The sequence below is a fragment of the Corvus moneduloides genome, chromosome 8 (assembly GCF_009650955.1).
Source record: "Corvus moneduloides isolate bCorMon1 chromosome 8, bCorMon1.pri, whole genome shotgun sequence".
In the NCBI taxonomy this organism is placed as follows: domain Eukaryota; kingdom Metazoa; phylum Chordata; class Aves; order Passeriformes; family Corvidae; genus Corvus; species Corvus moneduloides.
Genome location: NC_045483.1, coordinates 15,236,160 through 15,258,882, shown reverse-complemented (window position 1 = coordinate 15,258,882; position 22,723 = coordinate 15,236,160). Strand labels below are relative to the sequence as shown.

The following is a 22,723-nucleotide window of genomic DNA, read 5'->3' as shown; positions in this document are numbered from 1 at the left end:
GCCTTGACTGTGGAGTTAATTACTCTTTTGTGTGTAACACAAATCTATGCCATAATGCAAAAGGAAAATTAACATGTCACGTAAATGAATTTTCCCCACAAAGCTGCTCTACTTTTTCATTTATTTTCTTCTTCCTCCTTACACAGCTTTAAACCTCTTTGCCTGTGATTATCTATCTTAGGGCTCGTGACAGTTTGGAGGATCTCTCTATGTAAAGCTTATGAACTCTGTCTGATACTTGGAAATCTCTATATATAGCCGTGTCAGGTTGAAAATTCTTTGCTAATCTAAAATTCACAAGACGTGATTTTTGCTCCTGGCACAAGATCAATAAGGAATTGTTAAACCTTGATAATACCTTATTCAAATACAGTCCCTTGGAGCATGACAATGCTACCAGGTAGGCAAACCTGATTTTATAGATGAAGTGAGGCAGTAATAAGTAGGTGATAAATCATCTATTCTACACAAATTTCATCACTTGACTAGGGAGCTACCTGACTAAGAAGGTAAGGTGGCTTCTTACTTGGTGCTGTAAAGTATATCTTGTACTAAGTATTGGACAGGGATGGTGGAGTTGGAGGACTTCTACCTGGGTTTGGAGTGGAAAACGAAGACAGAGAAATGCAAAGGTGCTCCTGCATTTAACAGCTGTTCTGAAACCCTTCAAGTCAGAGTGGTCTTTTGCCCCTTCTGTGAGGAAACTCAAAGTCCAGCGTACTGCTAATTTAACAAATAGTATTTGAAGAAACCGGCACCGCCCTCAGAAGAGAGGGCAGCAAAGCTCTGTGCCGGGGGTCTGAGGAAGGAGCCAGTGTTGCTGCCTCAGCAGACCAAGGCAAGCTCACATGGACACCAGTGATGTGTTGCATGGGAAAACCTGGCTCCAGCAACTGGCGCGTGGCCGAGCAGTTGTTTTCAACAAGGCTAAGGGGCGGTTTTGGACGCATTTGTGCAAATGACCTTAGTCCTGCTCCCGTGATCACGGCCACACGGATGCCCGGGATGCTTGTATTGCCCGGCTGGCCCCTCCGTGCCGGCAGCTCGGGAGTCGCGGGCCTCTGCTCCGCAGCCAAGGCGCCCGGCGGGCCTCTGGCAGCCAGGAGACAAGGAGGGGCTGCGGCTCCCGCCCGCGGCCCGTTTCCCGTGGAGCTGAGGATGCTCCCGCGTCCAGCGGAGCGGTGACTGCAGCCCGCTTAGTGGCGCGGCGCCTTCCCGACTTCCCACGGTTACCTCGGTCTTCCCCGGTCCCGCCGGCCGGGAGCGGGGTGCCGCCCGGTGACCTGTCCAGGGATCCCCCCGCCCTCCCTCAGACCGGGCAGTGCACGGGCACCCGCGGCGAGCCGGGAGCTGGCGCGGCATCCACCCTTCCCTCCTTCCGCGCTGGCGAAGCCCTGTGCCGGGGGCGCACTTCGGGAGAAGGGACCGTCCCGTGCGCCCTGCCTCTCCCCAGCCCCCGCGCCTGCCTCCTCCCCTGGTCACTGGGACTGATGAATTAATCATGATGTGGCTGCTGTTAATGCATTTATGTGGAGCGGGCTGTGCCAGTGGCTCGCGGCGCGGCGGGTGAGGGAGCGCGGGGAGCGCCGGCCCCTCAGCTCAGCTCCGCTCCGCTCCGCTCCGCGCCGGGCGAGCCGCGGCCGCGGCGCTCCATGGCTCCGGAGGAGGTAATGGGAGTCGGGACGCGCTGCCCGTTCCCCCGGCAGCCAGGAAAGGGGCAGGGCAGGTGGAGCGGGCAGGGCAGCTCCAACTTGCCGGCAGGGGGGGGAGGAATGCTCGTGTTGCCGCGGGAGGTGTGCGGGGTGTGCTCGCTTCGCGTCCCAGAGATCCCCCCAAATCCTGCCCGTGGTTTAAAAATCTCTCTCTTGGCACAAGTGCGCGGGAGCCAGGCTCACTTTATCGCCGCTGACGCTGTCAAAATCGCTGTGGTTCCAGCAGTAACAGCAGCGAGCCCCCCTCCCTTCCTCCCTCCATCCCTCCCTCCCTCCCTCTGCCGGGTCACCCGTTCCTCGTGAGAAACCAAACGCTGATATTCCATTAGCTTCATCTTCCCCACGAAAGTGAAGAAGACTTGCTAATTAATTTACATACGAGGGAACGATGTCTGAAGGAAGGAAAAAATACCCCGTTGCACCTGCTCCGCCGAGACTTGCCATCTGAATCTGGAGGAGAGCTATAAATCATGTAAAGTGTTCGCGGTGGAGTCGGCTTCTTCTGAGAGCTGTAGGATTATGTATCCAAATGCTGAATTTATATTTCCCACTAGGAAAAGACCGAAACTCAGGTCAGATACGTCATTTCATTTAAAACAAAACTGTAGTTATTTATTGTAATTCAAGAGGGGATTTTTCCTGATTAAATAGAAAGTACTATTAGAGCATGTAGTAATGATTTACACATTATAGCCTGAAATCTCTTGCAGAGTTGGAGGTGGTTGAGTGTAAGGATGGTGCTTTAGAATCACATATGTCCTCTTATTTTTGCCACACGTGAAAAAACTGAGAATAACTAGGCTGTTTTACCTTCTGTTTTTAGTATGTACAAACCCAGATTTTCTGTCATACAGGATGGGGAAAACTTGGACAAGGGATAGCACAACTTCCAGTGAAAATGTTGACTTTCTCAACTACAGCAACTAAAATCTGTGTGATGTCTGCTTTGATTATTTCCACCCTTTGGAAAAAAGCTTTAAAAAATGTCATAAGCTACTTCCAAGAATTTCACTTACTGCCTCTAAGGCAATACTGTAATAGTTCATGACACTTGCCTGCTAAATGAGCTGAACTGGGGAGACCTACTGTTCAGTAAGATGTTTGTGTTATTCCTGTGCCAGGTATCTCTTCATAAAATGCAAAATGATTTTTGCTTTAGTCTGATGAGATAATGGTTTCATATTGCAGAAATTATTCATACTTTAGTTTTGTGACATTAGTGGATTTTCATATATTTCACTACTTTTGTTGCTGGCAAAAGTAGACTGAGGTTTTGTCATTGCAAATGGAACTAATTTAGATTGGGGTTAATTGCTTTAGTCGCCTAACATATTTTTGACAATACTGTAAATGGCAAATATTATTAAGTTCTTTTGTTCCACTTATGTAAAAATATTGCTTTTTGATTAAAAAGATGTTATGTGTTATAGATGGATCCTGTACATTGCATCAGAATGAAGGAATTAAGGAGTTTATGTGCTTTGACAGCACGTGTGATTTGCAAGTTTCGTAAGTTGTGAGCTTATTGTAAAAGTGTGTGTATGTGTGTGGCAAAAGACTGCTATGCTAGTAGAAGAAACTAATAATAACACAGAAATCTGTGAGGTAAGCAAGAACATACGAGCCAGGCTAACCACTCAATATGCTTACTTTGAAAGCAAGCCTGTATGCAGTAGTTTTCATATCACTGTTCTACAGCAACAAAATAAGGGAGAAAAAAATAAGCCCAAGCCAGAAATAAAAAGACAAGAATTTAAAAGGAGACTAGTCAGATGGGGAAAAACATTTTGAAATCAAGTCTTTCTGTCAAATCCAAGAATGCAGGTCATTGTTAAACTAAATCATACTCACATATACAGCATTTTTATTGCATTTAAGGTGGGATCCTTGGTCTAGACTATAACCAACTGATTAAAAGAGATTCAGCTGTTGAGAATTTGGTTTGTCACAGAATAAGAGGCGGTAGAGGTCAAATTACAGTCAATAAAAGTGGAGTTCATCTTTGAACTTGGAACAGGAGAAAAAATTTGTTTTCTTTTCCAAATCTTCTGTCTCTAACTGGAAATGCTGTCATGGACACTAGTCCAGAAAGTGGCTGAAGTTTATTAATTGGTGAACATTTCTCATTCTAAGATACCATTATAATAGAAATACTTTTTTCTGTTTAACTGTCATTGTTCTGTCCAGTGCTTTGGCTTTGTAAGTAAAACATGGAAGTTCTGATTTGGTGTTTGAATATATGTCACTGATTAAATTTCGGTCCAGTGTACATTTTTGTTTGGCTGTCAAGTGTTGGATCAACTTATATTGGAAAAGCATTTGCTTCTTTTCTGAAATAAAATGAAAAAAAATAAATTGTCAGCCAGAGGGAGGTGGGTAAATGTGTTTACACTCACCAGACTTTATTGGCCTTACAATCTTGACTTGTGTTTGATAGAAGGGATTGTGGGCTTGGTGACTTCAGTGAATGACAGACCTGCCTACCTTTTCAACAGTTGCAGCAGGCTGAGCATGCTCTCTGGGTCAGGAAACCACAGTGATGCTTGTTTATTGATGGACATAGCTTTGAAAGGAGCTGAATGGAGAAGAGTTAGTTGTCTGCAGCATTGCTCAGTGTTCACTTACTGCTATACAAATAACTACGTGACAACTGGCCAGTAGCTGTAGTCATGTGAATATGCCCTCTCTATTTTCTGTAGCTGTTTTTGCTTTACGCACTGCCATAGAAAAGTTCTGAATGGGTTGTTCAAAGATTAACATAAAAGTACCACATTGTGATGGGTGGGGATAGTTGTACGTCCTAACAGGTTAAATTCCAAGATCCTGAATAGTGACAGTGTTTGAGGTGTATATGCTTTGAGTAGAATCAAATTCCTTCTTTGGCTGTTTATATAGTAAGCAGGAATCCATCAAACTGGCAAGGAGGACAAATATTTAATGAAGACCCAATGAGGCAATTTCATTTCACTATGTTTGCAGTGCACTGCTCTGTTTAGCTACTGATTAAATCTTTTGATCTCAAGGAGAGCTTTTAGTCATCTGCTTTGATGCAATATTCTATAAAACCATTTAAACTAGAGGGGTAGGAGTTTAAGTCTTAAGATTGTTTTTTTCTTAGAGATAAAAAGTTGCATGAAGTCCTCTCATAGCCCCAGCTGAACTTCAGTGGGAATAGTGTGAACAAGAAGTCTGGGAAGGAGGGGAGCAGAACAGGGAGTAGTTGATCACCATAGTAATTCAGGGCTGGAGAAAAGACCTTTCTGAGTTAGACAACAATCTTATCTAATTCCAGTCATAAAGTCATCACAGTCTTACCTTTAGTACATTGCCCTGTTGCTCTTTCTGGAAAGGTATTTCAAAACCTCTCTCCTAATGCTTAGAGCTTTCTTTGAACTTTCAGCCTAAATATATTCTCTGATTCCTAATTTTTAATCTCTCAAGACTGTTATTTAAAACCAACTCCTTCCTTGGTGGGTAGCCCTCAATAAATTATAAACATCGATCATATGCCTTCCTCAGCTTTTTTGTGCTAGGATCAAACAAGCAGAGCAAGCACCTTTTAGTCTGTCTGGCAAAACAGAATAAATAGGAAGATACAGAGGGTAGTTAACTTGGTTCTCCTGACTTCCAAACCTTGTACCTGAAGCGTTTGCTCTAAGTCTTGAATAAAAATGCTAATTCTCCACCTGGTCTTTTGAAAGTATTTTGTCAGACACTGGTGAATATCAAGTTTCATTTACAGATATGCCAGGTTGGTTTAATCTGTTAGTAGTAAACATGGGTGTGTGATTTCTTTTTGTGTTGCTCTCAAATGATAAGAGAACATCACAGAAATAATCACAGAAATTCTGCTATTAGTAATCATGTGGCTTTGAAGAGTTGCTAAAGGTTTTGCCATTTCTAATACGCCTGTGCAGATGCTCCTCCAATTTCTTCTGTAGGTTAGTGAGAACCTCCCCTGTATCAAGAGGGCTTCCCGTAACCAGTTTTTATCAAAACACCTCTGCTTTTCACCATGTTCACAGACATATAATGAGAGTGAAGAATGATTTTGAAGAAGTCCATTCACTATGTTATCATTTGTCACATTTATATCAACTTTATTTTTGTGTTATGCTTATATTTCCAATTCAGTAAATAATTGCTGGGTGATACCATATCAAATTCTTTACTGAAATCTGGAGAGAGTGGATTCTGAATTTTCTTTCCCATAATATTTGCTTTTAAAAGGATTGGCTTCTCCCTTCCACCAAGTATTTATAAATACTGATTAAGATCCCTCCTGAGCCTTCTCCAGGATAAAGTAACTCAGCTCTTCCTGCCTTTCTTCATATGACAGATGCTCCAAGATCCATATCTTCTCTGTGTCCTGGATGTACATACTGGATGTACACCAGTATGTCCATGTACTTTCTGTACTGGGAAGCCCAGAACAGGAGGCAATATTCCAGATGTGATCTTGCTGGTGCTGAGGGGAAGGATCATCCCTCTCAGCTTGCTGGGACTGTTTTTCCTGACACGAAGAGTGTTGACCTTCATTGCTACATGGGCACTTTGCTGAGTCATGTTCAACTTCTTGCCCACCAGGACCTCCCCCCATCCTTTTATGCCCAGTTCTTTCCCCTTGGTTGGTCCCAAGACTTTTACCAGTGCACACAGTTATTCCCCTCTTGGTTAGGAATGTGTATTTCCTTTTGCTGGACTTTATTTCTCCAGCCTGTTGAGGGCCTTTAACACAACTATTCCCTATTTCACATGCTCTGCCAACTTGTCAAGGGTGCCCTTGGTCCCATTATTCTGGTCTTTAAAGAAAATGGCCCCAGTGTCAACAGGAGTGCACAACTAGTAACATTCCCAGATGAATTTTGTGGCACGGATCACAATCCTCTGAGCCCAGCAATTCCACCACTTTCCATTTCACCTCACTTTCATGCTTCATTAGTAATAATGTAATTGTTAGTAGTAATGGTTAGTAACATAACATCAGTAATGATTTTACTACTGCTGTGTGGCTGGGAAAATTAACAGATAAAAGTATTGCTTCACCATCTTTCCTTGCTCTGGTTTAATAGCACCAATCGACAGTTGTCTTTTGGTCTGTTTGAGTGTATGACTGTGAATTACTCATACCATATGTTTGACACAGGCAAGATACTATTTTGTATGTCACACAGGCATCGCAGTTTTTTTGCACTACATTTATTTCCCCACCTCATTTTTATAGGGAGAATGAACCTCAGGGCTTGTTATAGTTATGGGGAATTTGAAATGTGTAATCTTGAAATTGATTGCGAAGTAGAGGTGAATTAATTGCTCTATAGCTGAAGTTTTTGAAGCCAAATGGCCTTTCATTCAGATGAAGCAATTGAGTTACCATATGTTAAAAAATGCAAGGGCTTTTTTATGCTTTCTTCAAATAGCAGAAATATTTTTTGAGAAAAATTGCTTCTGTATTCCATATTTTCTCTTGCTATCCACACTCACCTGCTTTGCCAGCAGCAGTGAGAAAAGAGACTGAAATACCCTCATTGCAAACAATACATAAGATTTCTAGGGTGAGACTCAGTGCTCTGTGTTTAAGCTCAGATTGTTTAAGTTTGGTCTAGAATCAAGATGTTTTGTTGCAGGAAAATTTATTCAATATCGCTTGAAGGGAAGGAGTTTTCTGTTGGTTTAGCAAGTGACCGATATTTTGCTTTTAGCTAAAAATATATATTTTGTTTGTGTGTGCACATAGAAGAGTGATGAAAAGGAACTTTTTCTTCAAATGGCTTTCCATTTACAGAATACTGCTAAGATAGCACTTAAAATACTGAAAATGATGACTCTCTACTTTTTCCTCCTTGAAATGAGGATATGATATCCTAGGAACAGTGATGAGCTAACTGTACTTTCAACTTAATACCTTGACACTGATTTTGAGAAGCAATCTGGTCTTTGCAGTTTGATTCTGAATTCACATTCTGTAGGAACTCCATCAGAAAAATGGGAGAATTTTGCTTCTCTGTGTGATGCTAAGGCCTCTCAGGATGCCTCCAGAATTTGGAAAGAAATGACTCTTGGCATCTAAGCTGCAGTGAAGAGGTGGGAATTGAAAAATTGTGAATGGGCACCTGTACAAGTATGCAGCTCTAACATTTACTTTTATTTCCAAAATCAATATAAATGCATATGCTCATCATCTGAATTTCAGAAAATAATTGCTTTTGTTTTTTCTTCTTTTTGTTGTTGTAAAACTTCCTGTTAACAGTGTACATCTGTTTAACTTGTAGAGCAAAGGTAGAGCAAATCCTTTTCAACTGAGGTTGTAAAAGGTGCAGATGTAGTTATTAAGTAAAATGTTACACATTATCTGCAGAACAATGGTGAAAATAGTTTAATATTTTTTCCTATGGATGCTAAAAAAGCTAGCAGAGAAATTTTCCTGCTTGCCTCCTGTGAAAGTCTCTGTTCTCAAGCAAACTAGCTGAGAAACAGTTTGCTATCTTGTAAACCAAGACTTTATCTCACAGGTGCAAACTTGTTATGTATAGCCTTGCTGTCCACACTGAAGAAAATATTTTGAAATGGGCGTCATAGCATTCAGCCAATCACTCTGGGAGGTGTATGGTCAAGCACCCAATAATGTCATTTCTCTATTGCAAACCAAGTTATATATATGAGGTGATAATTAATTAAATGATCCCGCTCTATCCTGGACTGGAATTCCGCGGCGTTCTTTGCACCGTCTCTGCGGACAACAGCAACATTCTCCTACTACGATTTTCCAGATTGCTAACCAACCATTTTGTGACATTTAAGTCTCTGCAAGTGAAGTCTTACATTTTGTCATCCTAAAAACTGTTTAAAGAGGTAAAAAAAGGTGTTGAATTTAATTCTTTATTAACTGCAAATGGTAAAATTTTTTTCCCCCTAGAAATTGATAACAGAAATGTATGTTCTAAGATTGTATTTATTTACAATGGGATCTTAGTGGATATCTGAAAAAAAAAATTGAAGCAAGATATTAGGGGGATTACAATAGGAAATTGGGGAAATAAACAGGGATTGTTTTGATAAATGGCAAAATATCAGTTAGTAGAGATACTGGATTTTAGACATGAATTGATAAGGTAATTCAAATACAAGCATAACGTTTTAGTTTCTGGATGAAGATAAACTGGGCTACTTCTATCCTTGTCATAATTTAGCATTTATATAGTGTTTACAACATAAAAAATTCCTTATAGCTGCTAATGATCTTCATTACACTCTCTGAAGGCAGGTAGATGTTCTGCAAATTAATGGTATAGGAATAATATATTTTAGACCTAGAAATCTGCTAAGAGTTTGAATTTTGGTATAAACATGTTTGAAGTTTTTAAAGGGCAGACTATATCCCTCAGAATCCAGAATCAGCTCTTACAAGGTATGCTTTCATTTTTAAGGAACAAAGAAGCAGGGTTTCATTCAGAACACTTGAATAACATCATGTCTCTTTGATAACAAAGTCTAGTCAGATGTAGCTTTTCCTGAATAAAAGTGTTGGATACTATAAAGAACATTTTTTTAAAAGTTCACGCGGAATAGATCTTTAATTTACAAAGATTATATAAGATTTAGCTCCCTTTTTTTGTAGAAAGGTATTTACACATGGAAGGAGGGAGCTTGTCTTTCCTGTCTCCACCCTCCGTGGTTATCAGACTTTCCCTCCAGCAATCAGTTGACAGCAATCAGTTTGCGGATTATTTCTGGAAGGAAAAAGTTTACAGCTTTACTTCAGCAGTAAGATTAAAAATAAAGTAGCTGTCATCTGTTTCCGTGGCTTAACTAGTTAAAATCATAGCCACAAAAATGCCGTATTACTCAGCTGAGCTGTTCACTGCATTTTATACAGTAAGCAGACCTTATTAAATAAAGGCAATCAAGCCTTGCAAACAATAGTTTGTAACACAAAATTTTTAAAAATTAGATTTTTACTGGAACTTCAGAATTTGCTATTTATTGTTTCTAGATAAACAAATTCTTTCAATTAAGCCTTACACAGATATTGTAATGAAATATTTTATTTTGTGACCTTGTCATATATGAAGGACATGTAGGTAATTCTCAGGATGAATGAAGTTCATATCTTATAACAGCCAGATTCTTGAGCATCTTCCAGCCTGGACTCACATTAATTCTCACAGCACTGTGTTTTCCACTGCACTGTTTATAAAGGTAAACACTGTCAAGTTTAAGATAGAAAATAATTTTCAATTGTCAACTTTGACACTTTCTAGTGCTAGATTCTTGAGATGTGATATAAAAATAAACATTCAAGGGGTTTTTTTCCTAGGTTGCCACAGTCAGAAATCTTTTAGACCTAATCCCCAAACATTAGGCTATTTCCGTCTCACAAAGATACGACTCTGCTTCCTTTGCATCACATGCTACCTTTGGTTTATTCTGCAAATAAATAGTTCAGTTTACTTAGATGGTGTTTTTTGGGGATTTTTAAATCTATCTGCTTAATTTAGAGAAATTTTTTTTATGGCTTTGATTTTGTTCTGTACTATAGAATGTGAAGTCTCTTAGTAGTTTTGGCAACCTTTGTATCATTGATTTTCTGGCTATAGTATTTTCCCTCCTGTCCTATAGTAGAGTAATGAAATATCCTCAAAATGCATAGACTTTTTTGTGCTTTTAGGGTTTTCTAAATTCAAAATCTGACATGTGCACTGGAGAATGAAGAAGAACAAAAAGCTTGTTATTTTCATACTCTGATGCATTCTTATCTTAGCTCCAAGTTTCTGGAGCCTAAAGTAAGATCCATGCCCGTACACTGCAAACATTCCTGAGAGGTTAGGCCTCCTTAGCAGGTTAGAGAGCTGAACATTTGTGTTACTTTCACTCTTTTTTTAAATACCCCCTCTGCAAAATTATGGAAGTTTAAGACAGTTATTTAAATGTTTGATGGCTGGCTTTTTGTGTTTGTACTTTATCTCCTGTATCCTGAGAGTAGAAATAGTGCCAGTGATAGAAAAGTTTCAAAACTAAATTTGTCCTGAAAAGAGAGCTGTTATGATAATTATGCATAGAGCTTTAAAAAATGGAAATAATATAAATCTTCACTAAATAGTCATTACTCGAAGTTAGATAATCTGATATTCTGAAAAGAGCACTGTATCATTCTTCTTTTAAATCCTTGTGTGGTCACACACACAGAACATGGTGCTGTAATACTCCAAGGAATTGTTCTACTTTGCTTCTGTAGTGAAGCAGTTTCCTTTAATCAAATGGAAGCCAATAGAAGTACACGAGCATCGAACAGAGCTCTGTGTTGCCTGCTGGGAGATATTTAAATCTGCGCTAGCTTGCACTAGAAGGAAATGCTGTTAAAACATTTTGTTTTGTTTTTGTAAAAACTCTAATTTTCAGTGTGTAAAATTGCCTTAAAAAAAAAAAAAAAATCAGATAATACCGAACTTACGGATTAAGGCAATTAACTGTTCAGCCAATAGTGTAATAATACCAAACATGTTTTAACATGTTTATTCCTGTACAAGGTGATCATATTACTTCATACTATAAATAAAAAATATGGGCTACTCTGCTGTTTCTAATTTACTTTTTGTGATCCTATGGTATTCTCATTTATTAAATGGAAATAATCATTTATATATATGTGAGGAAGGAAATAATTATATAGGTCTTTAATCGCAAGTATTGCTTCGATCGAGATGATTTTGCATTTATCTATAAATTATTCCTTGCTAAAAAGGTTCAGAAAAAGAAGAATGCTAAGATTATAGAGTAATTTTTAAAAATTATGAATCAAAAAATATCAGTTGTCTCTGCATATGGTGTATTACATGTGCATTAGTATTTTGACACATTCGTTGTCTGTTCAGTCATGTGCTGTTCATCCCGGTCCCACGGAATGTGTTAATTGTGCACAGTTATTAATAGCAAGAGGTTCTTTATAATTTTTCTTTTGTTGATTTTGATGTGGATAGTATGATTCAATTTATTTTTTCAATCTTATTGTAATCTTATCTTTTTAAACAGAGGGAGCAACCAAAGCTCCAACCAACTGTGAATTGTTATACAGGAGCTTTGGGTAAGACTCAGAATTAAGTTTTGGGTTTGTAGCTATTGAATGAGACATCTTCTGTATGAGAATGCGCCTCATGTACAGTGGTTTAAATGTATTGTAGTGTGTAATTGAGGTGAGCTTGTTCTTAGCACTTTAAAATGTACTTATGTAAGGCATGAAGAAATTTTATGTATCAGCATAGGATTGGTGAGAAACTTTTGGAGGGAATGTACCTGTCCACACGCTATTTCAGCATAATATTACCTGAGAAAATGTTGATTATGTTTAATAGAATTACTGTCTTCCTACTCCTAACTAAGAGAACTACAGGTTCCAGGAATCTGAGTTGTAGGGCAGAATTTACCATGCTGGCAGCAGGAAATCTGTATTAGTGGAGTTTATTTCACCTAACATAATGGAAATTTTTTTTTTTTTTTTTTTTTTAACAAAGGGCTAGGGGAAAACTTCTTTCCCCTTGTACAAATTATCTGAGGAATTTACTTCCTAGGTGAACTAATTTATTGTACTACCGGAGCTTCAGGATTCCTCAGAATACAAATTCTACCTTCCAGTTAGTTAGATAAGTATCCAAGTATGAAATAATTTCATCTTGACCTTTTAGTATCTAACTTATTTAAATTTTGCTGCTGAGTAAATACCTACTTAGCTTTAATACATTCCTGTTTAATGTGGAATGGCTCTGAAAAGTTAATATTACCATCTAATTGTTAAGGTAATAAGGAAAACATTTTCCCTATTTGAAGTTTTATACATTAGTTTCTTCTTATTTAATGTCAAGAGAATGACTTTGGGAAGGCTGAGTGAAATGGGAGGAGCTATAAATGGTTTTCCTCCAAGGTAACTAGACAATCCTTTCAAAGTTAAACTGAACTAATAATTTTTATTTAAATCTTATTAATTCAATACATATATAACACTTCTGTCGTCTCTCCCTTCCGTGTATTTCACTGAATGGCCATCATATTTCTTAAGAAATATCTGTACACATAGATCAATATTTTAGATTTAATTTGGCCTAATATTCCAGAGTTTTCTTGTATTGATGTGACCTCAGATCCTATCTGGCAAAGTAAGGTGTACTCTGTGTGTTTGTCTAAGAGTAGCTACTTAATGTGCTCAAGTCATAGATCCACATTATCTCCCAGTGAAAATGCAGACAAGTTAAAAATACTGTGGTACCTTCTTGCCAAATATGTTTAATCAGCTGCATGTGAAACTTATTTTGGAGAGGCTAGTAGAGAGTAAATAGAATATAACAAAAAAATTCATGTACTGTTCTTTCTGGGGGGTGCAAAGAATATGAAACATTGAGCAATAGGGTGGAAAGATAGATGTTCCTGTTTTAATGCAGTCTAGGTAAGAGGAATGTCTGGGATTAATCTAGTGGTAAATTACTTTCTATCCTACACTCATAATCTGTGCTTATTGGACTTGTTATTGTGTGGTAATCCAATTTCTCCATATGACACCAGTGTAAAAGTGTCTTTGCCTGCAGAGCCCAGTGCCATCTATTTTCCTGCTCATCTCTTTCACAGACCAGAAAATGATTGTACATTGCACTGCATTTCTAAGTATGGCCTTCTTTGCCCTTCATTGGATCTTCATTTGGCGCAGAAAACTCAAGAACTGAGTCTGGTTTGATTTACTGGGCTTGACTTTATAGATGGGGCTCAGACTGGCTGTCAGTGGAAGAGCTGAGCTTTCTGCTGTGAATAATCAATAGCTGGCCATCAGCAGTGTGTGGAAAGGGCTCAACTGTAGAGCCTTGTTTTGAAAAGCCAGCATTTTATCATCCATATAATTGGTGTCTGGAATCCATCTACAGCCATGTGTTAACAGATCGCTCAGGTTAGAAATTAACAATCTGTACCAGTGACAGCCATTTCCTGGAGAAAACCATGGATGCTATAGGAATGTGATAATCTTGTGGTGTTGATGTTGAACCAGCACTAGAAGTCAGGGAGAAGTGCAGAGCCTTAAGACAAGGTTTTAATCCCGGAACATTGGCCAAATATTTAAGTAGATGTTGTCTGCCTGCCCTGACTGTCTTATATCGAGAACAGTGTAGGGTGAAGAAAAGAAATCGAAAAATGTCCATGGTGCAAAGGAGAAATTCTATCTGCCATTATAAAATATAAGATACCCAAAATTGACCTTTAAGTTAATCTTGCATGCTCATCATACTCAGTTTTTTAATATTAGAAACTAGAGCATCTTCACTGTGGCAAATGCTCATCTTTTTCCCTGCACTTAATTTGTGGTCATCTGATATGAATTCTGTGTTCAGTCATTTCTGACCCTACTGTAAGAAATAATGTTTGTTCAGTTTGAGTTTCTTGCTATTTGCTTTTATAAAGTAACAAGCTCACTTTTATTCCTCTCTTTCTCTTTTTGCTTTGATTTTTTTTCCCCCAAGCATTGTGAATGTTTTTTTCATGGAAGACAGTATGCATGCCTTAAATATCACCCTGCTATTTTAATTCTTAAATTGAAACCTTTGGTTTTATGTTTTTCTATATAATCTTGGTGTATATGCTGTCTTTCCTCTCTATTTGTCAGAAAGATTAATGTGAGAGTATTAACATAGCACAGCACAGGATTGTGTGAGCTAGTTCTTGTCACTCTAGAAAGGACCTCTATTCCTTTATTGTACAGTGTGTTTGAATTTGTTGACAGTGAGAGTAGGATCCCATTGGGGGATAAATTTATCTCTTTGGAAAGCTAACAAAGGAACAATTTCATGTAACAGAAGTGTCATAGAAGAGTGGTCATAGTTTTCATTGCTTGCACCTTCAGAGTAAAAAGTAGAAATGGATCCAGTCAGTGCAATTCTTGGCTACTACAGTCACAGAGAGTAGTTGGATAAGTGGACAGACAGAAAAATAGGCAAAGCACCTGTCTTTTACCTAATACCTGTTAGTACATGAAGTTATGTTTTAAATATTCACTGAAGAAGCATGGGGTCACTATTTTTCACACGTAGGTAGGATGACAGAATAATTTAAACTCTATTTGTAACGATGCTAACTGAAGATGGTTAGCTACTGTCTTTCATTTAAGAAGCATCGGAACAAAGGTATGTGATTCAGTAAAATAGCAATACATGTAGCTGAGAGGGTTTGCTGAAATAATTCTTAGAAAAATGAGAAAACGGCACAAAAGTGAAAAATGAACCAAATGCTCATGACCTTGTGTAAATGACTACTTGAAGTGTGAATTCAGACACTGCTTTGTGAGAGCTTTTAGATGGAGTGGTAGATGAAGGGGAATAGTAAGGAACAGAAAACTATCGCTTGCTTGTGATTTGTTGTGCTAAGAAAAGCAGAGTTTTAACTCTGCAAATAAGCAAGATTGCACCAGACGCCAAGGTCCATCCTCTGTTTCCTTTCTTAATCAGAAAAGACTTGGAGAACTCTGTAATTTTATGTAGCTGTCTAGGTCAGCTGTAGTTGAGCTGATTCCACCTTTAGCAAGAACCAACTCTTTTCATGCTAAAATAATCAAGATAAGAATGGAGAAGACAGGCTCATCATGCTTTGAATCATTCCATCTCTAATCTGTGTAATTGACCCAAGGGATTGATAGAGAACTTCAGTTTTCTCATTTATTTTTTTAGAGCACCAGGAGCACCTTAATCTGTTGGGGAAGCAGCTATTAAATCTGCGCAGTGCACTCTAACTCACTTTTGAAAGACTTGCACCTGCTTCCACTGAAATGTCTGAGAAGCCAGACATGGTATTGGACGAGGAGAGGTCTGAGCACACTTCTTGCCTCTGACTTGTTAAACAACTGTTGAGCAACAAGAAGTATAATTGTGGAAACCAAACCTAGTCACATTGAAAGTGGGAAGAGATTAATTCTCTCAGAATGGGATGTTGATTTTTTATATTGTGGGTAATACAGCTTTTTTGTCTAGGCTTGCTTAAAAGTGTAAGAATCTGTAATCTGCAGCATATGCAGTGTTCAAGATAATAGAGTCTATGAAAAGTGTTGTTTCCTGCACCATTTTGTCTCTTGCTGTGTGTGTAAAAATTGTTACAGAATTAGCATTTAACATCTCTTTCTCTTACCTACCTCTACTTTAAGACCCTTTTTCTTATTCCCATACAGTGTGTTATTTGTGATCATATTGTGTGTATTTCTAGAACACAGATATGGGGTGTTTTGACTGGAATTTTTTTTTTTTTTTTTTTTTTTTTTTTTTTTTTTTTTTTTTTTTGGTTTAACAGTGGTAGAGCTAGCGCCGACCTTATTCTGTTCCTTTAGAATGAATTGTGAATACTTCTGTCATAGATTATAGGCTCATACAATAAAGTCAGGTTGGAAGATACCTCAGGAGGTATCTTGGTCCAGCCCTCTGCTCAAAAAGAGGTCAGTGTTGAAGTCAGGCCAGGTTACTCAGGGTTTTCCCAGTCTGGTCTGGAAAGCACCTGAGGACAGAGGCAGTACCACCTCCTGGGGCAACCTGTTGCCATGCCTGACTGTTCTTGGAGCAAAAACTCTTTTCTTTATAGACAACTGGAATCTTGTGTCCCAGCTTACATCTGTTGTCTTGTGTCCTCCCACCAGGCAATACCCTGAAGAGCCTGACTCTGCTCTTGTGGTGACCTCCTTGTAGGCAAGTTCCTTTGCTGTTAATAGTAGTTTTATAGATGTTAAAGTACTCTGCCTCACTTAGAAGATTAACTTCCTTTTTTGTTGTTCTGATATCAAAAAGGTATTGGAGGCAATTTGTCCTGTGTGTCTAATCTTCTCTGTTAAAGATGTGGGTGCTTAAAGAGAAGGCTCAGAAAGACCTTATCAGTGTTTATAAATATCTAATTGGAGAGTGCAAAGATGAACTCCTACTCTTCTCAGTGGTGCCCAGTGGCAGAATAAGAGATAACAGGCATAAACTGAATCACATGAATTCCATATGAACATAAGAAAAAGTTTTTTACTGTAAGGGAGGTTTGGAGTGGAAATGTTTGGATTTGGGTTTGGTTTATTTATTATTATCTGGAAAGAAGAAAAATAATCTCATGTAAATAAGTAAGTTTTACATGGTGATGAAAAGATGAGATGAAAGTTAAAGGGAACCAACTGAACAATAGCTAACATACTTTTGTAAGAAATAATTGTTTTGAACGATGTCTTCTTAATTGCCTTTTATTCAGAAGCACATATCTGCTGAAATGAGAATAAAATATCTTGATGTTCTTTTTTCCATCTTTGAAACCACTGGGTATATTTGCTTCTGTAATGTTAAGTATTTTAGCAAAAGTTGTGGGTTATGTCTCCAATCAGTTCCTATTGTTCCAATAGAAAAAAAAGGCAGAGCATTCTGACTCATTGTATAACAAAAAAAATTATTTTGGTTTTTATTATCTCAGATTTTATAAAGCAAGTAAGGTTAGTAGAAATTTATTCTGCTAGGTGCACAAACCAGAACAAACATTTTGTTTGTTTGTTTTTTAAGATAACTATTTAATATAAGTCTGAACTAAATTTTCCAGAGGACAAACTTGAAAATATGTAGAGACATTTTAAGATTTATGGTTTGTAACTGGAGATATTCAGAATTACAGATTATTATCTAAATTGAAAAATAGTGTATATTGCCAAACAGTTCTGAGATGGTATTTAAGACCTTTATTTGCAGATAAATATGTATACTGAAATATTAGCAGTCCTTGCTTATTAGGACAAGGGGAGTTGTGTCTCATGCAACAATCTAATGTATCTCTCCAGGATCATTTGGAGCTGATGATGCCAAGGGCTTTATTTAGGTAATGCTGATCCATAATTCAGAATGTTGAGGCTAGCTAGTCAGACAAAGCTGTTTCCATCATGTGATTACTCAAACATCCCTCTTCATGTTCTATAATTTTGGCACCTAATAAAGCTAAAATTAGAATTCTAGAATCTCCAAAGTCAGTGGTGTATTCAGAGACTAATGTAGCTGTCTAAGATAGGAACACAATCTGCTTTTTTTTCACAAAGGCTCCTCATTTCATGCCTCCTTAAAGAACAACTTTTTAGTTAAATAATGACTTTAGGCGAAAGGGAATGTTCATTCCATGCTCATCTTTGCCTGACTCCTCCCTCACATAACTTGAATAGGAAAATAGTTTTCAGTGCATTGTGCTCCTGCTTTTGGTGTTTGGGTTTTTTTAAACACGATCTTTTTTGTATCTTGCAGATCAGCTGTTCCTGCCTCTTGTACTAGTAGATAGAACATCTGAGCGTAAGACTGAAAATTGTTTCATTGAAGATTGGTCCCTGTGCCACCCAAAGAGGTGTTCTTAGCTATTGTCATCTACGAAGCCTAAAAAGAGAATCTATGTGAATCTTTTAATTTTTTTTTTCTGCAGCTGTTCCATATTATTTTCTGGCTAATTAAAACATACAGAAAATAATGTTGCATGCCACTAGCAATTTTGTCTTAAGGCAAAACTCTGTTTAAGAAATACTCCTTCAGATCAGCTTTCCTCTGCTTGGAGATCACTTCCCCACCTGTGAAGTAGTCTTAGGGAAACTCAGTAATTCAATATAAATGCACCAGCAGTAGAGAGAAAACCACACACTGAGATTTTCCTATCATTTTATGTCTGTCATAGAAGTCTTCAAGCAAAGATTTTCAGGCTTCTATTTTTACTTTAGAAGGTATGTCTCCAGTAGTTTTGATGGCAGGGTTTTATGAGGATGTTATTTTGAGAATAGTGAAAACTAGAAACAAAAATTTTCTTTCAAAAGCTGAACCTCTAGTCCTTCATTACTTGGCTACCAAAGTGGCAGTTAAACCAATAGTACCATTAAGATTTATACCTCTGTTCTGGTTTTCTCCTTGGGTAACAAAACCCTAAGAATTGGGTATGCTTGTCCTATATGCTTCCCCTGCCAAAGTAGTAATAATAGAATGGGTTGGGTTGAAAGGGACTTTACTCCCTGCCATGGGCAGGGACACCTTCCACTAGACCAAGCTGCTCAAAGCACCATCCAACCTTGAACACTGCCAGGGATGGGCCATCCACAGCTTCTCTGGGCAACCTCTTCCAGTGCCTCATGCCCATCGTAGTGAAGAATTTCTTCCAAATGTCCAATATGAATCTACCCTTTCTCAGTTTAAAGCCGTTCCCCCTTGTCCTATCACTTGTAAAACAAGTAAAAACTTGTAAACAAGCCCTTGTAAAGAGTCCCTCTCCAGCTCTCTTGCAGGCCCCTTTAGGTACAGGAAGGTACTATAATGTCTGCCCAAAGTCTCCTCTTCTCCAGTTGAACAGCCCCGGCTCTCAGCCTGTTTTCTCAGCCTGTATGTGTATGTCTAGCACTCAGTGATATCTGGATGAACTTCACATTGTCTTCACAACTGCTTAGATAAATTTTCTCTGTTACAATACTCTTCAGTTTTACTGAAAGTTCTGAAAATGAGGCATTACATATTTCAATAGCCTAGATCATATTTTAGCTATGAAACTCATGGTTAGAAGGGTCTACCTTTTGGGATTTAGACACTTGAAGTGGCATCAGAATCTGTATCTGTAGTGGAGTAATCTGATAACGGCGGGTTTTTTTTTAAAAAAAAGTATAAATAATCTTTGAGTAAGAACAAGTCCTGCTCAGAAGCATTTCTGGTACTGTCAAGTTTTCTCTTTCAACCATGAAAGTGGTAAACATTGTATTGAATAGAAGATTGCCTTCAGATTTTAAAAGCATTCTTTTCATTGAAAGTGAATTTTCATTTTTGTTCTCTTATTATCAATCCATGGTGACTGTGTTAGGTAAGTTTTTTTCTGTATTGAGAAGCTGTGCTAGGAAATCCCTTGCTGATCATATCACTTACTAAGTTTTAAAGCTTTGCTGTCCTGGGTATTAAATATAAATTGAAATGAAGTTTGTTGAGGCTTGTTTTGATGCATTTACCAGAATATTAACTGCAAAGGCAAATGATGTTTTAGAGATCTACGTAGAGGTAGATTTCTAGAGGAAATGTGTTTAACTCAGATTTGAATTTCTGCATTTCTAAAATGTTTTTATTGGTATGTGATTATTGTAATTGTTTTTTCAAAGAGACAAGAAAAATATACTCTCTCCACCCTAAAGTCACTGCTGTAGAAGCACTGTTCACACATTTCTTCCAATTTTGCTTTGTAAACATACTTTTAGAAACAACAACAACAAAAAAAAAAAAAAAGCAAAGAAAAAAATCAATGAGTAGAAAAAATCATTAATTCTGTTTTTCCTGTATTATCATCTGGCTTAATTATTATTATACCTGCAACTAGGTCTAAAGAATGTTTTAACTCTATCTCATCTATCACTTTAAAAAATCGTATTTAAAATCTCTCCTGGAGTCATCATTTGTTGTTTTTTTTTAAATTTTAGGATTTAGTTTCAGGAAAATGGAAGAAAAATACACATATAAACTCACATTACAGATATATCTTCCTTCTTATTGACACTGTAAAATTTTGCCATATTGCCTTCTGTTTCAAATAGATTATAAAAAAATTTTTTTTAATATCTTATATTGGTTTTAGTTCTGCCCTCTTTTCCTCAGATTATCTTTTTGGGACACTGGACACAGTGTCAGGCAACACCTTTTGCCATTTGATTATCGGTACCAGAGCAATGAAACTGAAAATGGATTTCTTAAAATGAAAATCAAGAAGGAGAGCGTAGGGCACGGATATAAAGTACTACAGAGCGTCTGGTAGTTGCTGATGTTTATGTGCTTGAGCAGTTGGTGGTGCTTAAACCTGACACAACACATTGAGATTTATCAGATTGATAACCATGTGTCCCACAGACATGCTGTGGGCTAACAGAAACACGGTAAAGTCTTGTCAGGAGTGAAGTGTTGTGGCTGTAATTGTGACAGAGCAGAGCAGACGTGAATGGCACTGCAAAGTGCCCGGGCAGGGGGGCTGCTGCCCCTCTGCAGTACCGCAGGGACATCCCTGCTTGCAGTGATGGGGCCACCGCAGCCACCGCCCAAAAACCTGCCTGCTCCGGCCTGGGGGCTTCTCTGCCTGCCCTGGTTCCTCACCAGGAACATCCCTTTTGGAACACGACCCACTGCTGCCAAAAGCAGCTGTGAATCCTTTATTGCCTTACTAAGGCAGACAAGGCAATTCAGTAACTAATAACAGCTTACTTTTTCAGGCCTAATCTCTCTTACAGGGAGTGTGGGAAAGGCCTCCACCTTCCAGATATTTAAAGCACTAGACTTTCTAAACTTTTTCTGTGTCTGTTGCCTTTACAAGCAGCATGGAAACACCTTCTATTGCATTCTTGTCCTTAGGATATCTTAAAAATGAAATTTTGTTGCTATATTTTTTGTCCAAAATTGCAAAAGGAACTTTTTTTTTTTCAGTTATGTGAAATGTCCATTTTTAGAGGAGATGAATATAAAGCATAGGTGGACAAGAACTGAAAAGTTGCAATTGTAAACCAGATATAAATAAACATTATTTGTGTTTTATTTAAAGAATCTCTGTATGGCTTGTAGATGATCAAACATGCTTGGATGTGATAGTGCTCCTTGTGGAATGAGTTTTTGCTCTGTGGGAAGAGGCCTTTCAGTCACCTCTGGTAGTAACACTAAGCCTTTGCCATCTTAAGGTTTCTCTCAGAAAAAGTTTGCTTTTACCAGCGTGTTCTATTTCATTATGAGATTTGGTTACCAGCCACTCCAGATTTGTCCTCCCTGCACTCAAGGGGCATAGCAAAATAGTGAGATCTCAAGGAAACTAATATTTTAGGGGTTATTTTATTTACTGTATTGCAATGTGTCTTGGAATTCAAGCCTGGGACCACGGGGTGGGGCTGTACAAATGCCAAAGACTTTTGCCTACGAGTTTGGTAATATAAGTATGAACTAAGGGACAACACAGGGCTACAAACCAAGGAGGAGGAGTAATAAAAGGCGTCAATAAGATGTTAGATGATAATCATTCAGCAAAGAAGCAACTGGCTTTTGAAGGCCAAGGAAGCAAAGAATTTGAAACAGAGCAATGAAGTGGCTTTGCTGATAACTTTCTAGGATGTTTTTTTGCAGAAGAGCACCAACTTTACAATGCAAGTAAAGCAATGGACAACAGAAATAAAGTACAGCTGGATGATGAAAGATATCAACAGGAAAGGATAGATTATGAACCACTGAAGAAAATGAGGAGAAGCAGAAGACAATACAGATTTTTGGCCTATATTGGGATAGCTTCAAATCCTTTTAACTTTCCTTCTATTAAAGAATTACGTTGTAAAACATCAGGGTTAAAGCATTCATCCTACATACAGTATATTATAGTTTATCAGAAAAGTTGCATGTTAATCTGACAAAGTAATTTCTGTTATCTTTCAGTTCCAGTAACTACAGAATCCAAATGATTTAAAGATCGAAGTCTTCTGAGAATACAGCTGATTCTTTCCTTTTGTGTGTCAGGCTGTTGAAAATTTCACTCTGAATAGCTACTGTCATGCTTAATTAGCAAGCAGATCATAAGTGAAACTGCTTCTTCACCAACTGTGACCAGCAGGTATTGACAAGAAAGCCATGTAAACTCTACAAATGACTGCTGGTGTGCTTAAACCAGCAGAAAAATATGTTCACTTCGATGTCCCTGGGGCATTTAGCTTTGTATTAGACAGCAGCTTTTACTGGAAATGTGAGCACAGGGCTTGTGAACTTGCAAAAATCTATAATGTTCCAGCTGTTTGAAAAGGTCCCCACACACTTATTGGTAGAATGTTGTCAATATTTAACGCAGGAAGTTCAAAACTTCTCTTCTAGGGGATATAAAATCAAAAAAGAGATTGTCCATTTTTCCACTTTTCAAAATAGTTTTTGATCTATTTTTGTTACCCTTTTTCTTCCAGATATCAGGACTAAAGCCTTAAAGCAGTCCTTTTCCCACAACTGCAAGATCTTTTGCTCTCTACCACCATGAAAATT

General features: G+C 38.1%; 1 protein-coding gene across 2 annotated transcripts in view; it reads left to right on the top strand.

Annotated features, from left to right (window-relative positions):
- The first annotated feature begins 1,178 nt into the window (after window positions 1–1,178).
- Window positions 1,179–22,723, top strand: part of LOC116447540 (heparan sulfate glucosamine 3-O-sulfotransferase 1-like) — a 48,785-nt gene continuing 27,240 nt past the window's right edge. Inside the window, exon 1 of one of the 2 annotated variants that reach the window (XM_032116818.1) lies at window positions 1,179–1,667. Coding sequence is in view for 1 of the 2 variants with exons in the window: in XM_032116817.1 (XP_031972708.1) it covers window positions 2,242–2,284 (43 nt within the window). In the remaining variant the exon portion in view is untranslated. The other variant, XM_032116817.1, reaches the window with a different exon arrangement.